Below are 12,856 nucleotides of genomic sequence, written 5' to 3' on the forward strand. Positions count from 1 at the left end.
ACACACACACACACACACACACACACACACACACACACACACAGTCAGGTTTTATCATGAAAATGTACTTCCGTTGATCCAGACTGTGTTTCTGATAACACCCAGGTCCGGAGGTTCTCAGAGGCGTACTTTTTCACCGAACACCCCAAAGAGATATCTCTGACTTTTGAAGAAGAACTGTAAGTATCAGACTTCTAGGGGAAAGTGTAACTCCTTCTGTAAATTGAGAAAAGTGTGTTTATAATATTATTCTGCTGACTCAGAATCAACAGACATGGCCAGATAGCTGCAGAAGTGCGAAGCTCAGACTACCTGACCAAGATGCCTCCTTTACCTGTCGAGTGCCTAGACATCGATGGAGACTGGAACAGCCTTCCCATCATCTTTGAGGACAGATATGTGGAGTCTCCTCAAACAGGTAATATAAAAGGTGTGGCTAAAAATATTACCATATCCTCCTTGTCAAGACAAAAGGTGTACTCCAATGTCCTTGTCTTTCCAGAGTCGGTATCACATGTGCCAACCATTGATGGGCAGACCAGCTCACGTCCCGCCATCACTCACGGCAACAAGATTTTTGAAAACGGCAAGGGAGCCAGATCAACAGCAATACCCCCGGATCCCTTGGACAGTGATGACTGCATGGACCTGCCCACATATGTCTCACTCATGGCAGAGCAGAGTAAGACCAGTACCAATATCAGAAGTACCAAGAACCTCATCCCTAGCGTGGACAATACTGAACCATCTCTAGCGGAGGACGAAAATTCGAAGGAACCAGACGAAGAACAAGGCCGGGATGAGGGAAGCTGTAATCCAGGCCTAATGTACATCGCAGTTAAGCCTTGTGATGTGGATCCATGTAGAGGAGAAGCAGTCCAGGTTGTCTCCACCAACCACGATCCCCTCCCAGTCTCCAATAAGAGTTGTGATGAGTGTCCTGCTCATCAAATAACAGAAAATACCATCCCACTTTGTGATGCCGCAAATGACAGCAATGCAAGAGAGAGTGAAAACAATGAAGAGGAGTCTGATATTGCCATGCCATTAAACCACTCCATGGATGACGAGAGTGAGGATATTCCTCTCACCAGCCCACCCGCTGCCTATGGATACCCAAGTATACCTTCCTTTCCCGGTGACCACAGAAAAGAGATGACTCAACGTGGAGGTCTGGTCGGCTCCAAGATCATGAAGCGCTCTTCCTCAGTTATTTCCGACTCAGGTATTGAGAGCGAGCCCAGCTCGGTGGCCTGGCCCCTGGAGGCCGCACTGCGAGGCCGGCCTCCATTAGACTTCTCTAGTGAACGGGAGATCCCACAGCAAATTGTGCGTCGCCACCCGGCCCATCGGAGTTCTCTGGAAGGCCTGCAAATGGAAAGCAACGGCAGTGGGGGCATACAGGCCTCCCTCACCTCCATTAGCTCCCTGCCCTACGAGGAGGACCAGCAGCAGAGGCAGCTCAGCAAACTGACCAAGTCGGTCTCTGCACCGCAGATAAACAGCCCTGAAGACACTGAGGAGGACCGTGTGCTGCTCAACCAGGAGACAGATTCTCAGAGCTTAGTGCAACAACAGGATTCATTAACGATCAATTGCTCTTCTTTGAACAGCAACCTGGATTTGGAGCAATCTGAATCGTCTCTATTAGACCCAAGTTCAATGGAAAATCTTGGCAATATCCTCAAGGAGAATATCAGCTCTGAAAAGTCAAACCCTCCACAGTACCTGACAGAGACATACAGCACCAAGTCAGTGTTAAGTGGTGTGTCTGATGTGCTGCTTTTACAAGTGTCTGTAGAGAGCCCTCATGTGAAGGAAAGCGCCGTTATTGGCAGCCAAGGGGAGAACACTAACCATCAAAAACACATCAGTGGAGTAAGCGCCTCAGTGGAGGATGTGCATCTCGTTGAAACAGAAGCAGTGCCCTGCAGCTGTGGAAACAAACCACGTGTGCATAAAAGTTCAGCAGCTCACAAGAGAATTAACACTGGAGATGAGTGTCTGCATTTCCATCAGACCGAACTGCTTAGAGTTAGGGACCAGGAGTGTCTGGATCCCTCTCGAACACCTCTAGGGCTTCAACACACCAATGGCCTCCCCAGCACTACCGCCACACAGAGGCCGAGTGACCTTACAGGGCTAATAGCCAATGATATCGCGTCACCTGTTGACCTCGTTGGAATATTAGCCAGTGAGGAGCCTTTAGACTGTCAGACTAAGCCCTCTAAGATCCCCAACTCCGGGCTGGCCTTCATGAATAAGAAGATGGTGGAGGTGGTGAACATGTCAGTGTCCTGTGCCCCGACCTGCCTGCCATTTTCTTCTGCTCTGAGAGACTCTCCATCCATCAGTGGAATGTCCCCTCGCCAAACTACCTCACCTATCACCCATCAGCCCCTAGGCTCCTTTGGTATAATATCCTCGTCTTCGCTCAATCCCCTGAACATGGACGACGAGACCAATGAACGAATGCTAAAGTGAGTTTATGATTCTAGCTAAACGTGTTGGCAAACAACAAATTGAGCTGTAAATGGATTTTAATCCCCAATTCCAATCACATAGCATGTTATTTCTGCTTCACCATACAGGTCTGCTTTGCAAATCCAACTTCCTTTGGTCCCATGAAAAACATACTAAAAATGAAGAAATGTATCTACCTTTTTGTCTGTGCATGAACAAGCAGGATGCCATTGCCTCTCTGTGACACTGACTAACAGCCAGACAGCAGCTTGCTACACAACACAAAAAGAGCCACCGACTTAAAACTGCAACACACAGAAGCTTTCTAGCTAGCATTAGCTTTTTAGCAGGCACAATATCATTGCATCTCTGTGACACTGACTAACAGCCAGACAGCAGCCTGCTACACACAAAAACAAAAGGCAGACTGTGAACTGCAACCCCCGTTAGCTAATAGCAGGCGGAATGGCACTGCATCACTGTCTACGGAGACAGGCGGTGACACTGACTAACAGGCAGACAGCAGCCTGCCTGCTACACAATATAAAAAAGCCACAGACTGTGTGAAATGCAACACACACTACCAGTCAGGGGCAAAAGATGTTAGACTAGACTAGCAGATGTACTGTACCTGCGGTATGACAGGATAATACAAATTTGAGGAGTGACTTGGAAGGCTGTGGGACTTTCTGTTTATGCGCTTTTGTTAAAGCTATAGTGCATAGTTTCTGTCGCCCCCCCATGAGGATTTCTAAGTAATGACAGCAAAACTGTTGGCGCGTCCACAATATGCAATTGCCTTCGTGATCGTGCACCGCCCTCAACCCTCCTTTTGCAGTTGCTGGTAGCCAAGGAGGACACGGAGGATTAAAAAAAACATGATGGACCCTTCAGAAGAGGTCATTATCTTACATAGCCATACTGAGAAATCCAGAGAGAGTTGTGTGGAGCTGATAGTCTTCTTTAGCTTTGTAGCAACTCATTCGGCAATGGCTTGAACGTATCCAACGCTCATTAATATCTAAAAGCAAGCCCTGAAGCTTTAACTACGAAGTGGGCAAATGTGAAATGAAATTAATCCAATAAAAAATAAATGCAAGTGATTCACCTCTAAGAGATGCACTTTAAGTGTTATCCAATTCCTATAAAACGACATCTTAGATCAGCATTTCATGTCTATAACTAGGGCTGCACAATTATGGTAATCGCAATTTTATCAGAATCATGGTATTGACTAGTGCAATATCCAAATTGCGTGGCGGTGGGGGGGGGCGCAGTATTTATTAAAGGCAACAGATGTGTCGAGCCATTCTGAATGAAGTATTGTGGTAGTGCAGAGAGGTTGCGGCCTACAGATCCTATCATACAGACTATGGGGTGGCAGTAGCTCACTCCATAGGGAGTTGGTCCGGTAACTAAGGTGCTCTTGAGCAAGGCACCAAACCCCCCTCAACCTCTCAGGGCTCACTCCGACATCTTTCCATTAGTGCATGAATAGAACCTGAGCATGTGTGTGTGTGTATTTCAGCCCTGTAATAACAAGTGTAAATTGAAGAGTATAAATTATAAATTATTATAATTATAAATTACCTTTGTTCGGTACAGATACTCGCGGAAAAGAAAGTGTGGAGTGATAAGTGTGGAGTTGGTCCACACTTATGACTTTTAATATTTTCCAATGAAAATGAGAATTATACAAAAAGGATCATTCCCTCTAAATCACATTGCAATTGCATTATCAGTCAAAAAAAAATCGCAACTAGATATTTTCCTGATATCGTGCAGCCCTGTGTGTCACTAAGAAAGGTGTGTTTCAATTTTTTGCTAACATACAGAATATAATCTCTTTTTATTTCAAAAATTAATTGCCTCTTTCTCCAGTTTCTACAAAGCCAAAGAGGACCTGCTGAAAGAGTTGAGCTTTGAGGCCGGCTTGTACAGCGACCTTCCTCTCCTGGCATCAGATCTGCCCTACTTCCCGCCTGAGGAAGACGATGAGGAGTTTGATGATGGCATCCACCTTGTGGTTTGTGTCCACGGGCTCGATGGTAAGGCTGCATACATATTATTATATTATTATATTCACTTGTTTTCATTTGAAACAAATTGTACATCTGAATACAATACACAATACACTTCTATAGGCTCAGTCTGCCACTTTTTTAAAGAAAGTATTCCAGTGCTGGTTCCATAGTGTCAGAATTTTGGATAGTCATCATGGAAACATTAATTGGTCCTGTGACAAGGGCTGGGAAGATAACAGGCAGCCACAGTACTCTGACTGAAATCACCATCTTCTGATTGACAGCACTTAATGGAGTTTTTTCTTTTTTTTTTTGGGGGGGGGGGCGGCTTCTGCATTTTAGCCTATTATTATAGTCTCTGAGAGTGTGTCCTGCAACCTTAAAATATGACTTTGCACTATGTAGTCTGACTACTAACTCCAGGTGACTCTTACATGGTTAATGCTAGTTTATCTCATCTCTGCCTCACGCTCATGTGCAATTCTCATTCATTTCTTTTTCTATTCATTTGAATTGTATGCCCTGAATGTATGTGATGTCTTGTTTTAATTTTTAAAAACTGTCTTCCACTGAACAGAAGAGCTCTCTGTCTGTCTGTCTGTCTATCGATCCATCCATCCAGAAACTGTGTATGATTTCCTCTCTGCTTCCAGGAAACAGCGCAGACCTGCGTCTGGTGAAGACTTTCATCGAGTTAGGACTGCCAGGGTCCAGGCTCGACTTCCTCATGTCTGAAAGGAACCAGGTACATTCATAGACGACCTGACGGCGGTGGGAGCCAATTACATGTACCTGCAGTCACAGTTTCCGAAAGTTACGTGGAGCGCTGACGGCTGTGCTTTTCTTTGCCGTTTCCAATGCAGACCGACACGTTTGCAGATTTCGACACCATGACTGACAGGCTGCTGGATGAGATCATTCAGCACATCCAGCTCTACAATCTCACCGTAGGCAGGATAAGGTCAGTCGCTCGGCTTTAATGCTGTGCAACGTACACATTACTGACAACTCTGCTTGGGATTGATTTTGATTGATATTTTGAGGCAGAACATAGGGGGAAAGCATTTACTTTAAGTTAGCATTGTCTTTGGACGCCAGATGGCAGCAGAGACTACACATTGACACTTGGACTCAGCATGAATGCTTTAAGAGAATTACTTCTTCATGATAATATATTGACTGTACGGACTTCAAAATGGATAAGCGGCACAAAATGGATGAAAAGCTCTTATCATACAGTGCCAATACGTTGCTGACTTTCACTTGATAGACTGTAGGGCTTTATGCAGTAGTGTGTTGCGTAGTTCCCATCAAATTAAGCTATTCGTCTTCCCGCCTAATTGCCCTCAATGTGCCAATTTGTATTTTTTTTTGTTAGAAGTTTTCTAACCCAAGTTTGTTAACTTTCTTTATTGTGGCGTATTCTCTAGAGAGTAAGTATCAAAGACAAAAAGCATTGGAGTGCCACAACAGCATCTGGCTCTATCCACATTACTTCTATATTTAGTCTGGGAGGAGACAGATGAAAAGGAGCCGACATGGTAATGAGGGATTTGGAGTAAAGCTGTAACAGTACAGTAATTAAACTAAGTGACAGACATATAGCTTTATGAATCTAATATTTCCCTGTGCTGGGAAGACTATTCATCTGTATGGTCGGTGTCCTCCACGTTAGCATCATTAACTTGCCATTGCCTTTGAGACGTTTAAAAATTTAAGTTAATGATTATTGTGTTAATGATTTTTTTGTAAATGATTTTTTTTAATGATTTTTAATTTTAATGATTTTAGTTACAATTTCTAATGTTCAATATACATTTAGAAGTATTAAATACTAGTGCTGTCAAACAATTAAAATATTTCATGTGATTAATCGCATTAATGTCATTGTTGACTCGCAATTAATCGCACATTTTTACCTTTTCTAAATGTTATGGCTATATATATTCAACAACATCAAAACGGATGCGTGAGATGAAGCGGTTTTCACACATACCGGTAAATTTACTTGTTCCTCGCAAAAAGTTCAAATCATTTTAACGTTATTGTGCAACCTTGCTCCTATTTTCACCTGTTGCTGAGTAACGTACATTAACATCCCATGGTCTCTTGAATGTAGCATACCTGTAGCGAGCTCCTTCGTAGTAACTAGCGGGAAAAACAAGCGTCGAAGCGGAGCTCCGTGCTACAGAGCGGCGGTTGCTAGCTAGCTGTTTAAGCCGCTACAGACCTCCCTCCGTCACAGCTAGGTTGTATCAGCGGCGTTTAGGAGATGTGTCGAGCCGCCAAAGAGTTCCTCAACACCGCCTCTGGTGCCCCTCATGGTGCTCCTTCAGGTCAGCGGTAGCTGGTGGTTCAGTTATCCGAGAATACTGTAGCTAGGTGACTCTCAGCCGGGGACAGAGCGCCGCGAGCTGCCCGGCATTTCCGCGGAGATTAGTTATTTACGTTTAAGAAAGTAATGAAACGACTAGCTAGCTAGCGTGCGGCGTGCCTGTTGTTTTGTTTCCGGTCTAGCTAGCTCCGGTGTGGTGTTGTAGTTTTTCTAACGTTACTAGTTGTTGTGACAACATGTGAAAAAACTACAAAGTTTGCTAGGCAAAAAAGAACTTTAATCTTGCGATAAAAAAAAAATTGACGCCGTTAATAACTGACAGCACTATTAAATATTGTACTCAAGTACACATTTGAGGTACTTCACTTCAGCCTTTTCTTTTCAAACTACTTTCTACTTCTACTCTGCTACATTTCAGAGAGAAATATTGTACTTTTTACTGCACTACATTCATCTGACAGCTTTAGTTCCTAGTTACTTTACACATAAGATTTTTGCACACCAAAATATATAAATATAAAAATATAATGTTTTGTTATACATTAAAGTACCCAACAACATAGCTACCTACAAGTCTATCTGAAATGATTAGATTACTTTTTTTACTTGTAACTGGATTTTTTACAGTGTGGTAATGGTATTTTTAAGTAAAAGGATCTGAATACTTCTCCCACCATCCATACAGAAGAGTCCATGATGAGATATTGCGCAGTGTCATAGGTCAGCAGTGTTGGAGGCACTGTTTTTTTCCCCAGCCGCCCACTCGAGTTGAGCTCTGAAAGTTGTTTGTCTCCGGCCAACAGCTTCATCGGCCACTCTCTGGGGAACGTCATCATTCGCTCTGTGCTGACGAGGCCTCGCTTCCGCTGCTATTTGCCCAAACTGCACACTTTCCTCTCGCTGTCAGGCCCACACTTGGGAACGCTGTACAACAACAGCACATTGGTCAGCACAGGTGAGTTGTTTTTATTCCTCTGCAGCATCTTTCATCTTAGGGCGTTTTCACACTTGGTCCGTTTCAGCCTTCCAAAAGAACTCTTAGTCAGCTTTTTTTTGCCCGCTTATGTGATCACTCCAAAGTGACTGACACCCCTTTGGAACCAACTCTCCAAGTGCGGTTTAGCTTCAAGTCCGTGTTGCGGTTCTCTTCACCGGACATTGTGAACACAACACGCTTCAGGTACGTTTTGCCTGTCTATTTTAGCCCCGAGGCCCCATCAGAGGTGAAGGGGACTAGAAACAGAACTGAGTCCTCTCTATAGTAAAATGACAATGTGAACTCAAAAGGAACTGAGTCCCTTTACTGTTGGTCCATATTTCGGTCCACTTTAAGGGGGCTTTCACACCTGCCTCACTCAGTTCGGTTGCGGTGGTTGTGGTGCGGTTTGTTTGGCCAGGTGAGAACGCGTCAATCCCACTCGGGTGAGCACCAAAAGCGGACCAAACAAGCGTACCGAGACCTGCTTGATGGTGGTCTCGGTATACTTTCAACCGAACTCTGGAGCTGTTCGTTTGTGGTGAGAACGTGATTTGACGTCGAACCGCACCAACAACGGTATGCGTACTCAGCAAGTCTGAGCTAATGTCTCCTGTAGCCAGGTGCGGTTAGCAGTCTGCGATGCAGCAAAACATGCTAAACTAGACCGCCGTCGAGCTGCTCCGTCCCTCGCGTATCTGTGGTCAAACCAGCAGCGGCTACAGTTGGAGACAGACGGCGGCACAGCAGAGCGAAGGTCTCGGTGACCATGTCTGATTATTTAAAAGAAATGAGCTGCTTTGAACACGGAGATGCGATAAAACACGTCCAAGTCCGGAACACAGGACCTTGTTCCTGTATTTACTTTCTTGCTCCAGACACATTTGACCAATAAGTGGAGAGAACGTTCTTGCGTGATTTGTGAGGGCACAATTTGGTACTCAAACAAACTATCAGTGTGAAAACACCCGAAGAGGACTGAGTTTGGTTCGTTTAAAAACCACTATATGTGAAATAGAGCCGGACCGATATATCGGCTGGCTGATATTATCATTTATAATGACAAATAAAGGATTCTGATAGATTCTTATTTAAAAATAAAAACGGACGGTCAAGCATGTTATGAGTGTTGGTGTTGCATAGTCTGTCCACCAGAGGGCGCTTTTTTTTCTTAATTTGTTTGTTTTTGGACTTTAAGTTTCATATCTTAAGTTTGTATTTTTATACATTTTCAACAAATAACAACAAATAACAAATACAAGTAACACATTTCTGGATTAAAAAAAAATATATATACTGTATATTGGCCGATATATCGGCAAATCGGATTTTTTAAATAACCAAATATTTGTATCTGTATCAGCCTTAAAAATCCTTTACCTAAGAATATCATGCATCCTGCTGCTTCTATGCAGTGTCCAAAAAGCTGGGGTCCTGATTGTGTGTGTGTGTGTGTGCGTGTGTGTGCGTGTGTGTGTGTTCCCTAGGTCTGTGGTTAATGCAGAAGCTAAAAAAATCCGGATCCTTGCTGCAGCTCACCTTCAGAGATCACGTCGATCCACGGAAAACATTCCTCTATCTCCTGAGTCAGAAGCCAGGTATTGTCCCAAAGCGGATAAATATATAACAGAGAACTCATTGACAGATTCTTATTTGAAAGACAGGCTATTCAAATATTCATGAAAATGTTTTCATCTTGTCTTTTTTTGTTGTCAATTCTTTTTTGTCCGCATCATCTCGCTAACACTCAAACCCCTGCCAGCAAGCTGCGAGAGGCCTCCCCACTGTTTGAGTGGAACAAAGCAGTCGTTTGTCACACAGGCTTGGAGACGATAAGCCTGAACACACTATTTTACCCCTCCAGAGCTGTGGCAGGCTGACAAAATGATCCAAAAGCTGTCATTTCAAACCCACCAGCGCACTCCCTTAAAAGCACAATGACAGGAAACTTGAGGAAAAAAAACACGGTTTTATCGTATCAAGCCTGTCATTGTACTTTGTGATTGTACTTTTGCGTTTTTACAACCAGTTCACTCTCCTTTTTCTCTCTCTCTCTGACACACGCACGCACGCACACACACACACACACACACACACACACACACACACACACACACACACACACCTCATTTAATCATCTGTTTGGTTACCTTTTAGGGCTCCAGTTCTTCAAGAACGTGGTGTTGGTGGCGTCTCCACAGGACCGTTATGTTCCTTTCCACTCTGCCAGAATAGAGATGTGCAAAACTGCTCTAAAAGACAGGACCACAGGTCAGGCGTGCATGCTTTGTGGCTCTGTTTGATTCTCTTCCAATAGAAAAACCATTTGTTTCATTTTCTCAATACCGATATGCGAGTACTGAGTACCAATCCTGTACCAGCCTGTCTGTACACATCATTATGTGGAATTAACTAGCATTATTTAAAGGGACCCTACGTCATTTTTTGAAAGAAGAAATAACACATCCTTCGTCTTTCAAATTAAAAGTCTAATAAGCAATAAAATGCACCCATCCTCAATTTAATGAGCCTAATTGGTTTTGCTGCTACAGCTGTATTTGGTGTCCTAGGACCAGTAGGTTATGGTGGCTAATATTAGCAAGCTTCAGATAGATATTGATAGATAGATAGATAGATAGATAGATAGATAGATATACGCCGACTCCGTAATCTGTCAGGAGGATGGCTCTTTTCAACGACCGGTACACTTTTTGTATTTTTAAGTCTATACCATTAGCCCCTTATGTACAGTATATACTGTGTGTGTATGTATATATAATGTGTGTGCTTCTTTAAGCCATAAAAACAAAGAAATTAAACATACAAAACACAGTTTAAGAAGTAGGACTCACCATAACTTTGAACATTTTTGCACTGAAGGGCCCGTGTACACTGAGATGATCAACAACCTCCTGCAGCCACTTGTGGGGGCTAAAGAGTGCCGGCTGATCCGCCAGAACGTGTTTCACGCTCTGCCCAACACAGCCAACACCCTGATCGGCCGCGCCGCCCACATCGCTGTCTTGGACTCTGAGCTTTTCCTGGAGAAGTTCTTCTTAGTGGCAGGGCTCGAGTACTTCAAGTAAAGGTGCTAGTACTGCAGTCTTACAGGACGGGAGCTGTTAGTGGTGGTGGTGGTGCGGATGGTGGTGATGCGTATGGAGCCGATTTGGAGAATAAGGTCCTTATCTTCACTTTGTACAGTATATTCAATGTAAATATTCCCTGTTGTCAAAGAGGCAAGGGCGTGTATATCCCATTAGTTAGGATTGTTAGCAGCTGTCATTAAAGGATCCATGTGTTGTGACTGTTGAAAATGCTAACTCAGAAGTCGGAGTTTGACGTGTAGCCATGCAAAACAAACCGTCTGATGTCCATCACAGGATTGATTTGTAGATGTTTTATGGCCTTATTAATAACCAGAGTGAGCCAGAACACTAACAGATGCTAATTGCGCACAAAAGCATTTAACTACTTTCCCTTTAGAGTTGGTTTAAAGCCTTCAGTATTGCTGGTTGGTTGATTTCCTCTTTAAGGTTTACACCGACCCTAGTCTTAAACTATCCGTAGAACTGAGGCAACAGATAGGCAGCATTTACCCCCTTGATTGTACATGAAGTATTTTGTTGTACAAAACATATGTTCCTTTATACAGAAATGAATATATTATTTATTTTTTATCTACGGTGTAAGTCTTAATGTGATCTCTTGTGTGTTGTTATCATCAAATACATCAAATGAAAGTAGGCTGAAGTGTTAGTCCATATGACACCAATTATTCAGTATAGTGGTTGTGTACTTTTTCACACCTTTACTACAATCTAACTCATTGACCCTGATTAGTTCAATATAAGGCTCAGTATAAATGGGAAATACAGCCGCTTTGTATTGCTGTACCTGCTGTATTAGCCTTAAGTTTTTAGTCAATTGTTTGCACTGATTGATTGACTCTATGTATTTAGTATTGATCATTTGCCCTGCCCTCCTACCTTAGGGTTGCTATAATAGGATTTAGTAGGATCCCCATTAGCTGATGTAGAACATCAGCTACTCTTCCACACCCTGTCAAGCTTTCCAAACCCACGTGGCACATACAGTTTATGTAACTCAAATAACTCAAATACACTCAAATTCGTAGTCATTTATAAAATAATGGGTACTTAAATTAGGAGACAAAAGCAGGATTCTTATTTCTCTCTTCTTTTGCTGTAGCTGCATGTCAATTGTATCAGCTTATAGAGAAAGTGAAGTTGTCGCCACGGTCATGCTGTGTTGAATTTTGGTACAAGGCGCAATTTTGTGAGGACACGATGTGTTTCCATGTTCCCGCTACGGAAGTTACAGCTAACCGTGTTTTGTTTGGCTAAAAGTTTTTTGGGGACGTCATCTCCACATTTTCTATAGCTAGCTAACTGATGTTACCTACATGAGTTTTCTCAGGCTGGCTACATTACATCATAGCAGAATCAGTGATTTTGTTCTAACATGGCCCTGTTTAGACGCTTAGCTTAGCATCGGACCATCTCTGGTCAGGGGTCAGTATTTGATGAGTTGGGATTGAGAATGTGTGGACTGCACAGTTGAGGTATATAAAGTATTTTTATAATGTACCTGTAACCCACAAGCTAATGAGTACAGTAGCTAGTTTAATGATAAGCTCCTTGGCGTTGGAAATGAGTCACGGTTTCTGCTGTAGGCTAACAGCCGGACATGCTAACATCTGCACTCTCACTCTCGTGTTGTTGGTTTTGTGAAAGCTAAAAACAAACACCCCATGTCTCTAACTATAGTAGCATGTACACCACTTTAACATGTGTAGGAGGGTAGAGAGGAAAGCTTGCCAGGCCTATTGTGCGTATGCGGTCACTAAACTATGATTGGATTGGACAATTCTTTTGATAAGCTATCCCACAGTATCTACAGCAAATCTACAGCATTAAAACACAATAACAATTAATATGCAAGACTTTTTTCCATTTTTTTCCTTAAATCATGGAACGGGGAGACAGAATACTATGCCTAGTGACATAATTAACAGCAAATCTGCTATACGTATAA

The 12,856-nt window shown here is 43.1% G+C and overlaps 1 protein-coding gene across 1 annotated transcript in view; it reads left to right on the forward strand.

Annotated features, from left to right (window-relative positions):
- The window catches only part of fam135b (family with sequence similarity 135 member B), a 68,289-nt gene extending 55,943 nt beyond the window's left edge, over positions 1–12,346 (forward strand). Inside the window, exons 11-20 of the mRNA XM_032534842.1 lie at positions 106–179; positions 264–418; positions 503–2,480; positions 4,345–4,511; positions 5,141–5,232; positions 5,351–5,448; positions 7,626–7,777; positions 9,286–9,396; positions 9,956–10,069; positions 10,679–12,346. Coding sequence (XP_032390733.1) covers positions 106–179; positions 264–418; positions 503–2,480; positions 4,345–4,511; positions 5,141–5,232; positions 5,351–5,448; positions 7,626–7,777; positions 9,286–9,396; positions 9,956–10,069; positions 10,679–10,884 — 3,147 coding nt within the window. The 3' untranslated portion in view covers positions 10,885–12,346. The remainder of the gene's footprint in view (positions 1–105; positions 180–263; positions 419–502; positions 2,481–4,344; positions 4,512–5,140; positions 5,233–5,350; positions 5,449–7,625; positions 7,778–9,285; positions 9,397–9,955; positions 10,070–10,678) is intronic.
- Positions 12,347–12,856: the final 510 nt, after the last annotated feature.

The sequence above is a fragment of the Etheostoma spectabile genome, chromosome 14, assembly GCF_008692095.1.
Source record: "Etheostoma spectabile isolate EspeVRDwgs_2016 chromosome 14, UIUC_Espe_1.0, whole genome shotgun sequence".
In the NCBI taxonomy this organism is placed as follows: Eukaryota; Metazoa; Chordata; class Actinopteri; order Perciformes; family Percidae; genus Etheostoma; species Etheostoma spectabile.